Consider the following 20,280-nt stretch of genomic DNA (forward strand, 5'->3'; position numbering starts at 1 on the left):
CCTCTATAATTTTCCATTGCTGGAGAGATTGCCCCCCTTACCTGAAAATCCTGGCTCCGCCATAGTCGCTAGACCAACTGATGAGACATTCACCACCCCCATTACACTACACCCCCACACACCCACTACACCCTCACACACCCACTACACTACACTGCCACACATCCACTACACTAGACCCCCACAGCCACTACACTACAACCTCACACACCCACTACACTACACCCCCACACACCCACTACACTACAGGTGTTGAACTTCTTTCGCGCAGTACGTAGCCAACCGTAATAATCAGAGGTGCGGTGGAAGGACAACAAACTAAACACAGGAATCAGAAAAAAAAATGTTCAACCTAGATTTAAAAGTGCATAGTTCCAGTGGGTTCCTAAAACCGGCAGAGAATTGGACACTCACACGAGATGGTCGCGTGGATGACGTAATGAGGGTAATAGATCCACAACGCAATTTTACCATCACGAGGAACTTGAACAACGGCAGGCAGGAAAGGGAAGACTGGTTAAGTGCTCCGCTGACTGGCTGCTGGTAATGTGAACCACCACCCACACTGGGTTGTGTTTACAGGACATGCAGTTGTCGTGGGGTTACGGAGAGCGGAGACGACTCGTAGAGGCACCAACGCGTTTATTCCAATAAACGGTAACGGTCACAGTCTTCACAAGGGCAACGGCCATTTTTACCTACTGCCTGGGGGGGTATGGCCTCTGGACTAGCGTGCCCTGTCACGGGGCTACGGGCTCCAAGTCCTCCGGCTATGAGCGCCCTAGGGGAGGCTGCGCTGACCCAACCCAGCCAAGGTGCGGGTCCCGACCACTGCCCCACTCGGACCCAGCCCTGACAAGGACGTCGGGCCGGGGGTTTCCAGGGTCTCACCACTGGCCCACAGAGTTTCGGCCCTGACAAGGGCAACGGGAAAAGGGGTCTCAGGGTCCTCGGCTAGCTGGTCTTCTGGCTTCGGTCTTGGACTGGCCCCGGACAGACGTCCGCCTTTTATACACCTCCCCGGTGTGTTAGCCCCTGGCCACGCCTCCCTTCCAGAGTTCCAGGGGGGTCTCGGGGGATCCCAGAACACCCCGCAGCCCCCTCCTGCTTTGGGGCTGGGGAATGTAGCGGATCACATGCCGGTGTAAGTTACTGCCCCTGATGGGCCGTGTCTGCAACTGCAGGTAAGTGCACGCAGCCCATTAACAACGCTACATTGTTGAAAAGTTTACTCTCTTAAATCGATTTGCATGATTTCTGAAGATTTTTTTCGATTTTCTTGTAAAAATAGGGGGGGCGAATGGGTACTCTATGGCCGACTTTGTTAACGGATCCTCTGGGAACGAAGCTCCTTTATAACAGAGGTATTACTGTCCAGTATATAGATACAACACAGCATCCACAACGCCTACACAACATACCAAAACCACAATACATACTACGTGCACACATCCGACATAGATCCCCCGTATAGCCTTAACAGAATGCTGGGGCAAGTGCGGTTAGAAAGCACCGAAAACGGCCGAGACGGCACACGAAAGAGTGGGTGGCCAGCACCATGCCCGACCGCCTTTGTCTCACCAGTAGCGATGCTTACACATCGTACCAGGTACACATTTGAGGCTGAGCCGACCTAGGGGAAGCCCAGGTCCTATTTCAGATAATCATCACTGGTGTTGGCCATGAATGGGATTCGAACTCGGGTCACCAGGTTTGTAGCGCTCCACTACCGCTCCCACAACACCCACACACAGACATACCACACACCACACCAAATACAGAAAACACACCACACCTGATATATTCATCGCTTTGTTATTTTAATCAGACTAAAAACACACAAACCAATTTGAAATACTCGCACAAACCCACGAGAGCAAGAAATGTAGAACACCACCTCCATCACTCATCCATTATCGCTCAAGAATTTAGAAAGTGACAGCACAGACCACCCCCCACAATCACAGGGAGCCATGGGGAGCCATGGGGAGATATGGGGCTACACAGGGATACAGAGGGAGATGGGGATACACAAATATACTCGTGACCATGCGGGGCTACACGACAAGACACGGGGATGCACAGGGCCACATGGGGAGAAAGGAATACACAGGGAAGAGGCAGGGGGCTAGATGAGGTGGATGGAAGAGGAGAGCAGCAGTGGGGCCACGGTGGAGTAGCGCATGAGGTGCTGCGAGCCTTCCTCCAGGTCCACCACAAATTCCCTGCACACATGAAGACAACCAACCCCCCGCACAGCCAACATCAACTGGTGGCAAATGTGCTGTTAGCGAGTACCTAGGCTCCTCAATCTGTGGTGGCACAGAAGTCGTCACCGACGAGCGTGTAGTGTGTGCGTACGCATTGTGTGTGTCTAGCAGAGGTGGGACAAAGTCATTGTTATGCAAGTCCAAGTCGAGTCTGAAGTCATCAAATTCATGACTCGAGTCTGACTCGAGTCCAAGTCACATGACTCGAGTCCACACCTCAGAGGTGGGACAAAGTCATTGTTATGCAAGTCCAAGTCGAGTCTGAAGTCATCAAATTCATGACTCGAGTCTGACTCGAGTCCAAGTCACATGACTCGAGTCCACACCTCTGGTGTCTAGTATGTGAATGTTTATATGGTATGTGGTCTGTATGCGTGAATTCTATGTATGTTCCTTTAAGCTCGTCCTAAATCAGTTGACGCATCATCGCCGTGTATGTAGTGTAGTATGTAGTGTAGTGTCGTGTGTATGTGTGTGTATGTGCGAAGCTATCGATACTTTATAACTTCACTTGCAATTGCATTCGACTTGTATATCCTCGTCTGTTTACATATTAGTACAACGGTCAGCCTAAATCTGTTTAATCTTTCTGTAAAATTGTAATTGTGCTGTGATCAGTCTAAACGTAATCCGCTCGAGTCAACTTATGTCCAGAGCATTACTTATTTAACAGCTATTTATGTTGGTGCAATATTTTATTTCTTGTCGTTTTGGGGACCCGGGGTCACTCTCGCAAGTGAGACTACCCTGGTCTCTTGACTTCTCAACTCCTCACACGGTCACACAACATAGTTCAATGTTAATGTGGCCATTTTATTGCGGGACGACGACTGCTGCTGTGTGGTGTTATCTTGATGTGGTCTGGGACTGTTTTCTTGTTGTTTTTGGTGACCTTGCACCATCTTGATGAATGAGACTGGTGTGCTGAAGTCGTAATTAATTAGCACGTTTTGTCTACGTGACAAACCTTACTGATTGTCTGTGTCGGGTGGTGTTGGGTTAAGAACACATTTATATTTAATCGATTTAACTCCAAATAACTTGTATTATCTTCTTGGTTCTTTCGGTAAAGTCACGTAGAAGGAAAATAATAAAAATAAAACATAATAAAATCATTCTCACGACGTTTCGGCCACAACGCAAGCAGCCGTCTTCAGGTGGAGAACAGGTCTGTCGAGAAGGCAGACTCTTATTATGTTTTATTTTTATTATTTTATTATTTTCCTTCTACGTGACTTTACCGAAAGAACCAAGAAGATGAATCCCTGCAGTCACGAAAGCTTTAAATCGAAACTTGTATTATAAATAACATTGGTCACAAAAGCCTACGCGTTATATTTAGTGACCTGCTTACCATTTTCTTTATTTTGCACTCCTATCATGTTTGTGTATTGTTTGCAGTCGTAACTTGCTGACCCTCCCTGACTGGACATCTGTGCAAAAGAGCTTGATAGCTCATCGGATTCCTCCTCCAATCTAAATAAAGATTCTGACATCAACTTGATACGTGTTACGTGTGCTACGTGTGCTACGTGTTGAGTGTGTATCTCCTGCTCCCGCAATCCCTGGTTCCGTCACCTCTGCTCGCTGGACTCGGCCTCCACGAGGACGTTCTCCTGCCGCTCGCGCACGCGCAGGAACACGAATGCGCCCACGTCCGGCCGGGGCACTGTGGGGTCACGCCACAAAAACAAAGATCCCCCGTTTAATAATAATGCGATTCATAACGCGCACAAATTTGCGGACGTAATGGCCGCAACTCAGAGGCACGGAGCCAAGCTCAGAGTCGCTCGAAAGCGTGGTTATAGAGGTGAGTTTTTAAGTGTCTTTTGAAGGAGGCGATTGAGGTGATGCTGGGAATGTGCAGAGGGACGGCGATCCAGACTGTTGGGGCTGCCACCGAGAAGCGGCGCATAGACATGACCATCCTGGATCTTGGTATCAAGAGGAGGTCGTGAGTCGCGCTGCGCAGGCATCTGCCGTGTGCCGAGCTGCAAGTCGTCAGTAATGAAGAAAGGTACGGCGGGCAGGCGGATGTGAAGGCGTTGTGGCAGAGGCAGGCGATCTTGTATATGACCCTGCTGGCGATGGGGAGCCAGTTGAGGGCACGGAGACAGGCAAGTGAGTCGAGTCAGGGATGAGTGTGGGCAATGACGACGCGTGCGAGGTTGTTTTGGAGTCTTTGAAGTTTTTTAGGTTGCCAGTGGAGGTCCCCACTATGCAACATGCCCATGTGTTGACTCTCGGGGCAACATGTTGTAAGCAAATAGCACCTATGAAGGCCGGCACGGCACACAAGGGAGTGGGTGGCCAGTACAATGCCCGGTCGCCTTTGTCTCCCCAGCGGCGATGTTTACACACCACACCAGGTACTCATTTAAGGCTGAGTGGGTAAAGACACTAACCGACATAAACCAACACACACACATGTACCCTGCGATTTCACACACGACGCTAAACACACACACAGCACACAAACATACACAGCCTGCACTCTCAAGCAACAATCCAACCATACCCTAACAGACTCATACTACACTCCAAAGACAAATATACCCCATACAACCTTAACAGACTGTTGGGGAAAGTGTTTTTAGCAAGCACCTATGAAGGCTGGCATGGCACACGAGGGGGTGGGTAGCCAACACCACGTCCAGCCGCCTGTCTCCCCCCAGTGGCGACCATTACACATCACACTCAACCTAGGGGAGGCCCACAACCGATTCAGATAATCGTCACTTGTATTGGCCGTGAGCAGGAATTGACCTCGGGTTGCCAGGTTCTTCGTGCAGTGCGCTAACCGATGCACTACCACTCCCCTCTCTCGCACACTCACCTGCTTTGCTGAGGTCCAGGGCCTGTAGGTTGGGTGGCATGTGCCTCAGAGCCACAGACTTCAGGAATCTATCCATGTTGGAAGCATACCTTCAATCACAAACACAAAGATCCCCCTTTTAGCTTTAACAGGCTGTCGCAGCAAGGGCTACCAACATGGCACACAAGAGGGTGGGTGGTCAGCACAATGCCTGGCTGCCTTTGTCTCCCCGGTGTTTATGCTGACACATCGCACTAGGTGCTTGTTTAAGGGCAAGTTGACCTCGGGAAGGCCCAGGACCGGTTCAGTTGGCACGGATGTTGGCTGCGAGTGGAAATCGAACTTGGGTCACTGGGTGACAACACGATACGCTAACCGCTGGACCACTGCTCCCCACTGCACCTTTTATCACACACGTGTACAAATACAGAGACATGTGTGCACATATACACACGTAGATTTTGCAGCACAATAGTGTGCAGCACTGCACGTACAACATATCTTAACAATGTCCACACCATCAGCTCACAAGAACTGGATGTGTGGTCGCATTGTCGTTCAGAACCACCAACTGAAAGAGTTCAGTAAATGTGGCATATATGGAAAGAGCTGTTACTTTTACATATACAGGTTTGAACACAAAGACAGATGTATACACTCAACACGTATATACATGTGTAATGACAGGGCGACACCTGCTGGCCGGAAAGGGAATCACGGGTAAGGACACGGTGAAGTACCAACCAATCAGAGAAGGAGGTGTACCTGGGGCAAAGGTAACAGGTGGGGCTAGCCGAGATACTCCCGGAACCTGCTGGAAGGTTCCACGAGAGGGCGTGGCCGGAGGCGGGGCCTAGCCACGCCTGGGGGTATATAAGGGGGAGCGGACCCGGGGCTCGGGCCTCGTGTGTGGGGTCTTGGTTTCCATCGCCGTCATCGTCACGCTGCCAGCCAGCGGTGTAGCCGAGTGAGGGCAATAGGACCACGCCGAGTGATCGGCTGTGTGTAGCCAGTGGAGACGTTAATATCGAGTGTTGTACTCAGTGTGAGGAAGAATAAGTGTTGGCCTGTGTTGTGCCCAGTGTGAGTAATAAAAGAAGAAGTACCCTCGACACGACGTGTCGCGGAAGTCGCCCATTACACATGCACACACCAAAGCCCAGATGAACAAAGCCCACAGTCTGTATGACTTCACAGAGGATCTGTGTATGTGTGTTGGAGGGTGGTGACATATCGATTGGTTAAAGTGAGGTCTGATGCGTGATGCGGTGAAGTAATGGGGGAACAGGTATGGATGATGTGATGATGACGAGGAGTGATGTGTGATTGTGATGCGGTGGTTTTGCGTGTGAAATTGTGGCAATAGGAGTGCATGGTGGGAAATGTGATTGGATTATGAGGTGTGATGGGTTATGAGATGTGTGGTGATGTGACGATGATGATGATGATGAAGTGTTTGATGATGAGTGGTTATGGTTATGGTGATGAGGTGTGAGATGTGCGAAGATGTAGATGGTGTGAGACTTTTAAGGAGGCGTAGATAGTGCGAGGTGAGAGACGTGATGATGAGGTGTGAGATAAGGTGATGAAGTGGTGTGATGTGAGGTCTGGTAATGTTAAGGTGATGATGTGGTGTGAGGTGTAGTGTAAGGTGTATGTGATGACATGAGCTGATTGAGTGCAGGGAGTGGTAGAGCGCACTGTGCTACAAACCCGGCAAACCGAGTTAAATCCTCGCTCATGGTCAATAAGAGTGGTGAATATTTGAACCGGTCTTAGGCTTGCCCTTGGTCGACACAGCCTCAAATTAGTACCTGGTGAGGTGTGTAAATATCGTGATTAGGGACACTAAGATGGCCAGGCGCAGTTCTGGCCACCCACCCATTTGTGTGCCGTGCCAGCCTTCAATCGGTGCTCGCTTACAGCACTTGCCCCGATAGTCCATTTGGGCTACATGGGGGATCTTTGTCTCTGTCTTTTGTCTATGCTTAAGCGTGTGTTGACAATGAGGTAATGTGCTCATGATGTGTGAGGTGTTGCTGAAGGAGGTGTAATGAGGTGAGGGATCTCACTCGATGGCAAAGGCAAACTCCTCGGGGGACAGGAGTGAGGGCTGCCCCTCGGTGCGAGACTTCTCCCTCTCCAGCACGTGTGTGTAGAAGCGCTCGATCTACACCGCACACACCGTGGACACACCACGCACACCATCTACACCACATACATCAATGCCACACAACCCCATCACACACATAACTACTATACACATCAATACATTGACATACACACACAACACCAACACAACATACACACTATATACACAACAACAACAACAACCGCCATTCGCCACTAAGTAGCGGTGACGTCACCACGATGCTTGTGCCAGGCCAAGTGCACCTTGAGGCCACGTGAAGTGTCGAACGCCCGCTGGCAGGAGGTCACGGGGCAGACCCAGGTGCCACGGGTCGACTGACCGAGATGACCGAGATGACTGGCTGATGCACCACCTGTGCCCCCTACTGTACCAACTTGCTGTGCTTTAGCCACCCGGCGCTCCGCTCGTTGTTGTGAGCGTCGCTCCTCCGCCCTCCGTTGTTGTTGGAGGGCGACTGCCTCCAACTGTGCAGTAGCATCCTTCACGAGCCTCCTCCACTGAGGCCGATCTTGACACCGCTGGTACCAGTCATCGGCAAGTCCACTCAGCTCCACGTCCTCCTGTACCACATCACTCCATCTCTTCTCCAGCCCGTGCCGCGCCCGTCTAGCCCCCTCGATCCGGCCGAACAAAAGCTGTTTAGGCATGCGGTGGCTGGGCATGCGGGCTACATGACCCAGCCAACGCAGCCTTGCCTGCCGGAGGAGCTCACTGATGGGACTTTGCCCAGATCTTTCAAGGATTTGTGAGCTCCTCACACAATCCAGCCTGGTTAAACCCAAGATGGATCGTAGGCAGGCCAACCTAAATGTTTCCAACCGGCGAAGATGCTCCACCAGGGGGGTCCACGTTTCGCAAGCGTAGAGAAGGGAGGGAATGACCGTGGCCGAGAAGACCTGAAGCTTCGTGCGGAGCGACAGACCAGGTAGCTTCCACACAGCGTTACGCAACCGATGAAAAGATATTGCCGCTCGACTGATTCGGAGTGAGACCTCTGCTGATAAACTGGAGCCGGTCATAAGCACACTGCCCAGGTATGGGAAACTCTCCACTCTCTCCACAACTGCCCCATCACCAATTGGGAGTTGTGGGGTACAAAATACCCAGGCAGGTGCTTAGTTTTGGTGGGGCTGATGGTAAGGCCCCACCTCTTGGTGGCACGCTCCAGTCTCAGCAGCAGCGTCTCCAACTCCTCTTCTGAATGAGCAGCTATTACCAAATCATCGGCATACATAACGTGGTTGACCAATAGGGAGCCATCCCTTGATCGCACCCGGGCATCGATCAGCCTCCCATTATATCTGTACCAAATGGAAATTCCCCCGGTACAGCTATTGAAGGCTTCACGAACTACGCGGTCAAAATAGATGTTAAATAATGTGGGAGCCAGAGGACATCCCTGTCGCACCCCAAAGGTGTACACACACACTATACCACACACAACCCCATACACACCACACATCACACTCACTACACCATACACACCACAAACTCCACACCCTACACCAGATCCATGTCAGCAGGGCCAGAGGTTGATGCCACAGCATACACATGCTGCGTGGTGGTGTGGTGTGCATCATGGGGGTGTGCCACACGCTCACTTTGTTGAGGCGCGTGCGCAGGTATGAGCTCAGCATGAAGCGGATTCTCTCGAGCTCCATGCGGTGGAGAGACGACTTCACGTCCGCACGCTGAACCCTCCGTAGGTTGCCCTCCTACTCACACACACCGAGGGGTGTGAGTGGGGGGCGAGTGAGAGGGGTCAGTGATTGGTTTGTGAGGGGTGCGGGTGAGGAGCATGAGGAGTTTAAGAGAGGGGTGTAAATGGTGAGAGGGGTGAGAGGGGCTAGTGAAGGATGTGAGTGAGCAAGGGGTGTGAGAGGGGTGAGAGGGGCGAGTGAGGGGTGTGTGTGAAGGGTTTGAATGAGCAAGGTGTGTGAGAGGGGTGAGTGAGAGGGGTTGATTGAGAGGGAGTGAGTAAGCTGGGTGAGTTAGGGATGTGTGCAGGCCCCACCATATGCGTGAGCTGCTCCACCACACACTCTGTGAGCTCCGAGTGCTGAGGCAGCAAATCCGGGCAAAGCTTCTCATTAAGCCACGCCTGCACACACCATACACACACCATACAAAGACAAAGATCCCCCGTATAGCCTGCACAGACTGTTGGGGCAAGTGCTGTTCGCAAGCACCTATGAATGCTGGCACGGCACATGAGGAGATGGGTGGTCAACACCACGCCCGGCTGCCTTTGTCTCCCCAGTGGTGATGTTTACACGCCACACTAGGTACTCATTTGAGGCTGAATCGACACAGGGGAGGCCCAAGACCGGTTCAGATAATCGCCACTGGTATTGGCCGTGAGCAGGAATAAAACTAGGGTTATAAGTGCAGCGCGCTAACGCTACACTACCACCCCCCACACAACACACACACCACTACCCCAACACGCTTTACACACACCTTACTACTGTAACACTATATCAACACACTACACACCACTACACCAACACACCACACACACCACTACATCAACACACCACGACTCCAACACCCCACACACACCACTACATCAACACCACACACACCACTACATCAAACCACACACACACCACTACATCAACACCACACACACACACCACTACATCAACACACACACACCACTACATCAACACCACACGCCACACACACACCACTACATCAACACCACACACACACCACTACATCAACACACACACACACCACTACATCAACACACACACACACCACTACATCAACACCACACACACCACTACATCAACACCACACACACACCACTACTTCAACACCACATACACACCACTACATCAACACCACACACACCACTACATCAACACCACACACACCACTACATCAACACCACACACACACCACTACACCATCACCCCACACACACCACTACACCAAAACCACACACACACCACTACATCAACACCACACACACACCACTACACCAACACCCCACACACACCACTACACCAACACCACACACACCACTACACCAACACCACACACACACCACTACACCAACACCCCACACACACCACTACACCAACACCACACATACCACTACACCAACACCACACACACCACTAAATCAACACCACACACACACCACTACATCAACACGACACAAACCATTACATCAACACCACACACCACTACATAAACACAACACACACCACTGCACCAACACCACACACACCACTACATCAACACCACACACACACCACTACACCAACATCCCACACACACCACTACACCAACACCACACACCCCACTACACCAACACCACACACCCCACTACACCAACACCACACATACCACTACACCAACACCACACACACCACTACATCAACACCACACACACGCCACTACATCAACACGCCACAAACCACTACATCAACACCACACACACACCACTACATCAACACAACACACACCACTACACCAACACCCCACACACACCACTACATCAACACCACACACACCACTACACCAACACCACACACACACCACTACATCAACACCACACACACACCACTACATCAACACCACACACACCACACACACGACTACATCAACACCACACACACCCACGACATCAACACCACACACACCACTACATCAACACCACACACACCACTACATCAACACCACACACACACCACTACACCAACACCACACACACACCACTACATCAACATCACATACACCACTACATCAACACCACACACACCACTACACCAACACCCCACACACAGCACTACATCAACACCACACACCACTACATCAACACCACGCACACACCACTACATCAACACCACACACAACTACATCAACACCACACACCACTACATCAACACCACACACACACCACTACATCAACACCACACACACACCACTACATCAACACACACACACCACTACATCAACACCACACACACCACTACATCAACACCACACACACACCACTATTTCAACACCACATACACACCACTACATCAACACCACACACACCACTACATCAACACCACACACACCACTACATCAACACCACACACACACCACTACACCAACACCCCAACACACACCACTACACCAACACCCCACACACACCACTACACCAACACCCCACACACACCACTACACCAACACCACACACACCACTACATCAACACCACACACACACCACTACATCAACACGACACAAACCACTACATCAACACCACACACACACCACTACATCAACACGACACACACCACTACACCAACACCCCACACACACCACTACATCAACACCACACACACACCACTACACCAACACCACACACACACCACTACATCAACACCACACACACACCACTACATCAACACCACACACACCACTACATCAACACCACACACACCCCACGCACCACTACATCAACACCACACACACCACTACATCAACACCACACACACACCACTACATCAACACCACACACACCACTACATCAACACCACACACACACCACTACATCAACACCACACACACCACTACATCAACACCACACACACACACCACTACACCAACACCACACACACCACTACATCAACACCCCACACACAGAACTACATCAACACCACACACACCACTACATCAACACCACACACACCCCACTACACCAACACCCCACACACACCACTACACCAACACCCACACACACCACTACACCAACACCACACATACCACTACACCAACACCACACACACCACTAAATCAACACCACACACACACCACTACATCAACACGACACAAACCATTACATCAACACCACACACCACTACATCAACACAACACACACCACTACACCAACACCACACATACCACTACATCAACACCACACACACACCACTGCACCAACATCCCACACACATCACTACACCAACACCACACACACCACACACACCACTAAACCAACACCACACATACCACTACACCAACACCACACACACACCACTACATCAACACGCCACAAACCACTACATCAACACCACACACACACCACTACATCAACACAACACACACCACTACACCAACACCCCACACACACCACTACATCAACACCACACCCACCACTACACCAACACCACACACACACCACCACATCAACACCACACACACCACACACACGACTACATCAACACCACACACACCCACGACATCAACACCACACACACCACTACATCAACACCACACACACCACTACATCAACATCACACACACACCACTACACCAACACCACACACACACCACTACATCAACACCACACACACCACTACATCAACACCACACACACCACTACACCAACACCCCACACACAGCACTACATCAACACCACACACACCACTACATCAACACCACGCACACACCACTACATCAACACCACACACCACTACATCAACACCACACACACACCGCACACACACCACTACATCAACACACACACACCACTACATCAACACCACACACACCACTACATCAACACCACACACACACCACTACTTCAACACCACATACACACCACTACATCAACACCACACACACCACTACAACAACACCACACACACCACTACATCAACACCACACACACACCACTACACCAACACCCCAACACACACCACTACACCAACACCCCACACACACCACTACACCAACACCCCACACACACCACTACACCAACACCACACACACCACTACATCAACACCACACACACACCACTACATCAACACGACACAAACCACTACATCAACACCACACACATACCACTACATCAACACGACACACACCACTACACCAACACCCCACACACACCACTACATCAACACCACACACACACCACTACACCAACATCCCACACACACCACTACACCAACACCACACACACCACTACACCAACACCACACACACCACTACACCAACACCACACATACCACTACACCAACACCACACACACCACTACATCAACACCACACACACGCCACTACATCAACACGCCACAAACCACTACATCAACCCCACACACACACCACTACATCAACACAACACACACCACTACACCAACACCCCACACACACCACTACATCAACACCACACACACCACTACACCAACACCACACACACACACCACTACATCAACACCACACACACACCACTACATCAACACCACACACACCACACACACGACTACATCAACACCACACACACCCACGACATCAACACCACACACACCACTACATCAACACCACACACACCACTACACCAACACCCACACACAGCACTACATCAACACCACACACACCACTACATCAACACCACGCACACACCACTACATCAACACCACACACCACTACATCAACACCACACACACACCGCACACACACCACTACATCAACACACACACACCACTACATCAACACCACACACACCACTACATCAACACCACACACACACCACTACTTCAACACCACATACACACCACTACATCAACACCACACACACCACTACAACAACACCACACACACCACTACATCAACACCACACACACACCACTACACCAACACCCCAACACACACCACTACACCAACACCCCACACACACCACTACACCAACACCCCACACACACCACTACACCAACACCACACACACCACTACATCAACACCACACACACACCACTACATCAACACGACACAAACCACTACATCAACACCACACACATACCACTACATCAACACGACACACACCACTACACCACACCCCCACACACACACTACATCAACACCACACACACACCACTACACCAACATCCCACACACACCACTACACACACCACACACACCACTACACCAACACCACACACACCACTACACCAACACCACACATACCACTACACCAACACCACACACACCACTACATCAACACCACACACACGCCACTACATCAACACGCCACAAACCACTACATCAACCCCACACACACACCACTACATCAACACAACACACACCACTACACCAACACCCCACACACACCACTACATCAACACCACACACACCACTACACCAACACCACACACACACACCACTACATCAACACCACACACACACCACTACATCAACACCACACACACCACACACACGACTACATCAACACCACACACACCCACGACATCAACACCACACACACCACTACATCAACACCACACACACACCACTACACCAACATCCCACACACACCACTACACCAACACCACACACACCACTACACCAACACCACACACACCACTACACCAACACCACACACACCACTACACCAACACCACACACACCACTACATCAACACCACACACACGCCACTACATCAACACGCCACAAACCACTACATCAACACCACACACACACCACTACATCAACACAACACACACCACTACACCAACACCCCACACACTCCACTACATCAACACCACACACACCACTACATCAACACCACACACACCACTACACCAACACCACACACACACCACTACATCAACACCACACACACACCACTACATCAACACCACACACACACACACGACTACATCAACACCACACACCCACGACATCAACACCACACACACCACTACATCAACACCACACACACCACTACATCAACACCACACACACCACTACATCAACACCACACACACACCACTACACCAACACCACACACACCACTACATCAACACCACACACACCACTACACCAACACCCCACACACAGCACTACATCAACACCACACACACCACTACATCAACACCACGCACACACAACTACATCAACACTACACACCACTACATCAACACCACACACCACTACATCAACACAACACACACCACTACACCAACACCACACACACCACTACATCAACACCACACACACACCACTACACCAACATCCCACACACACCACTACACCAACACCACACACACCACTACACCAACACCACACACACCACTACACCAACACCACACATACCACTACACCAACACCACACACACCACTACATCAACACCACACACACGCCACTACATCAACACGCCACAAACCACTACATCAACACCACACACACACCACTACATCAACACAACACACACCACTACACCAACACACACCACTATATCAACACCACACCCACCACTACACCAACACCACACACACACCACTACATCAACACCACACACACACCACTACATCAACACCACACACACCACACACACGACTACATCAACACCACACACACCCACGACATCAACACCACACACACCACTACATCAACACCACACACACCACTACATCAACATCACACACACCACAACAACACCACACACACAACCACTACATCAACACCACACACACCACTACATCAACACCACACACACCACTACACCAACACCCCACCCACAGCACTACATCAACACCACACACACCACTACATCAACACCACGCACACACCACTACATCAACACCACACACCACTACATCAACACCACACACACACCACTACATCACACACACACACCACTACATCAACACCACACACACCACTACATCAACACCACACACACACCACTACTTCAACACCCCACACACACCACTACACCAACACCCCACACACACCACTACACCAACACCACACACACCACTACACCAACACCACACACACCACTACATCAACACCACACACACACCACTACATCAACACCCCACACACACCACTAAATCAACACCACACACACACCACTACATCAACACGACACAAACCATTACATCAACACCACACACCATTACATCAACACAACACACACCACTACCCAACACCACACATACCACTACATCAACACCACACACACACCACTACACCAACATCCCACACACATCACTACACCAACACCACACACACCACACACACCACTAAACCAACACCACACATACCACTACACCAACACCACACACACGCCACTACATCAACACGCCACAAACCACTACATCAACACCACACACACACCACTACATCAACACAACACACACCACTACACCAACACCCCAAACACACCACTACATCAACACCACACCCACCACTACACCAACACCACACACACACCACCACACACACACCACTACACCAACACCACACATACCACTACACCAACACCACACACACCACTAAATCAACACCACACACACACCACTACATCAACACGACACAAACCATTACATCAACACCACACACCACTACATAAACACAACACACACCACTACACCAACACCACACACACCACTACATCAACACCACACACACACCACTACACCAACATCCCACACACACCACTACACCAACACCACACACCCCACTACACCAACACCACACACCCACTACACCAACACCACACATACCACTACACCAACACCACACACACCACTACATCAACACCACACACACGCCACTACATCACACGCCACAAACCACTACATCAACACCACACACACACCACTACATCAACACAACACACACCACTACACCAACACCCCACACACACCACTACATCAACACCACACACAACACTACACCACACCACACACACACCACTACATCAACACCACACACACACCACTACATCAACACCACACACACCACACGCACGACTACATCAACACCACACACACCCACGACATCAACACCACACACACCACTACATCAACACCACACACACCACTACATCAACACCACACACACACCACTACACCAACACCACACACACACCACTACATCAACACCACACACACCACTACATCAACACCACACACACCACTACACCACACCCCACACACAGCACTACATCAACACCACACACCACTACATCAACACCACGCACACACCACTACATCAACACCACACACAACTACATCAACACCACACACCACTACATCAACACCACACACACACCACTACATCAACACCACACACACACCACTACATCAACACACACACACCACTACATCAACACCACACACACCACTACATCAACACCACACACACACCACTATTTCAACACCACATACACACCACTACATCAACACCACACACACCACTACATCAACACCACACACACCACTACATCAACACCACACACACACCACTACACCAATACCCCAACACACACCACTACACCAACACCCCACACACACCACTACACCAACACCCCACACACACCACTACACCAACACCACACACACCACTACATCAACACCACACACACACCACTACATCAACACGACACAAACCACTACATCAACACCACACACACACCACTACATCAACACGACACCACTACACCACCCACACACCACTACATCACCCCCACACACACACCACTACACCAACACCACACACACACCACTACATCAACACCACACACACACACCACTACATCAACACCACACACACCACTACATCAACACCACACACACCCCACGCACCACTACATCAACACCACACACACCACTACATCAACACCACACACACACCACTACATCAACACCACACACACCACTACATCAACACCACACACACACCACTACATCAACACCACACACACCACTACATCAACACCACACACACACCACTACACCAACACCACACACACACCACTACACCAACACCACACACACCCACTACATCAACACCCCACACACAGAACTACATCAACACCACACACACCACTACATCAACACCACACACACACCACTACACCAACACCCCACACACACCACTACACCAACACCACACACACACCACTACATCAACACCACACACACACCACTACACCAACACCCCACACACACCACTACACCAACACCCCACACACACCACTACACCAACACCACACATACCACTACACCAACACCACACACACCACTAAATTAACACCACACACACACCACTACATCAACACGACACAAACCATTACATCAACACCACACACCACTACATCAACACAACACACACCACTACACCAACACCACACATACCACTACATCAACACCACACACACACCACTGCACCAACATCCCACACACATCACTACACCAACACCACACACACCACACACACCACTAAACCAACACCACACATACCACTACACCAACACCACACACACACCACTACATCAACACGCCACAAACCACTACATCAACACCACACACACACCACTACATCAACACAACACACACCACTACACCAACACCCCACACACACCACTACATCAACACCACAACCCACCACTACACCAACACCACACACACACCACCACATCAACACCACACACACCACACACACGACTACATCAACCACCACCACACCCACGACATCAACACCACACACACACCACTACATCAACACCACACACACCACTACATCAACATCACACACACACCACTACACCAACACCACACACACACCACTACATCAACACCACACACACCACTACATCAACACCACACACACCACTACACCAACACCCCACACACAGCACTACATCAACACCACACACACCACTACATCAACACCACGCACACACCACTACATCAACACCACGCACACACCACTACATCAACACCACACACACACCGCACACACACCACTACATCAACACACACACACCACTACATCAACACCACACACACCACTACATCAACACCACACACACACCACTACTTCAACACCACATACACACCACTACATCAACACCACACACACCACTACAACAACACCACACACACCACTACATCAACACCACACACACACCACTACACCAACACCCCAACACACACCACTACACCAACACCCCACACACACCACTACACCAACACCCCACACACACCACTACCAACACCACACACACCACTACATCAACACCACACACACCACTACATCAACACGACACAAACCACTACATCAACACCACACACATACCACTACATCAACACGACACACACCACTACACCAACACCCCACACACACCACTACATCAACACCACACACACACCACTACACCAACATCCCACACACACCACTACACCAACACACACACACCACTACACCAACACCACACACACCACTACACCAACACCACACATACCACTACACCAACACCACACACACCACTACATCAACACCACACACACGCCACTACATCAACACGCCACAAACCACTACATCAACCCCACACACACACCACTACATCAACACAACACACACCACTACACCAACACCCCACACACACCACTACATCAACACCACACACACCACTACACCAACACCACACACACACCACTACATCAACACCACACACACACCACTACATCAACACCACACACACCACACACACGACTACATCAACACCACACACACCCACGACATCAACACCACACACACCACTACATCAACACCACACACACACCACTACACCAACATCCCACACACACCACTACACCAACACCACACACACCACTACACCAACACCACACACACCACTACACCAACACCACACACACCACTACACCAACACCACACACACCACTACATCAACACCACACACACGCCACTACATCCACACGCCACAAACCACTACATCAACACCACACACACACCACTACATCAACACAACACACACCACTACACCAACACCCCACACACTCCACTACATCAACACCACACACACCACTACATCAACACCACACACACCACTACACCAACACCACACACACACCACTACATCAACACCACACACACACCACTACATCAACACCACACACACACACACACGACTACATCAACACCACACACCCACGACATCACACCACACACACCACTACATCAACACCACACACACCACTACATCAACACCACACACACACTACATCAAC

General features: G+C 50.5%; 1 protein-coding gene across 1 annotated transcript; it reads right to left on the minus strand.

Moving 5' to 3' along the window:
- Nucleotides 1–1,803: 1,803 nt before the first annotated feature.
- On the minus strand, nt 1,804–9,829 carry GINS4 (GINS complex subunit 4). The gene is made up of 6 exons (XM_061548338.1): nt 9,252–9,829; nt 8,839–8,952; nt 7,158–7,255; nt 5,107–5,195; nt 3,849–3,939; nt 1,804–2,225 (listed from the first exon to the last, which is right to left on the minus strand). Exons 1-6 carry the CDS (start codon nt 9,447–9,449, stop codon nt 2,129–2,131), a joined length of 687 nt encoding a protein of 228 aa, XP_061404322.1. The 5' UTR covers nt 9,450–9,829; the 3' UTR covers nt 1,804–2,128.
- Nucleotides 9,830–20,280: the final 10,451 nt, after the last annotated feature.

This window comes from Lethenteron reissneri, chromosome 2 (assembly GCF_015708825.2).
Source record: "Lethenteron reissneri isolate LAM-NWPU_2019-01 chromosome 2, ASM1570882v1, whole genome shotgun sequence".
Taxonomy (NCBI): domain Eukaryota; kingdom Metazoa; phylum Chordata; class Hyperoartia; order Petromyzontiformes; family Petromyzontidae; genus Lethenteron; species Lethenteron reissneri.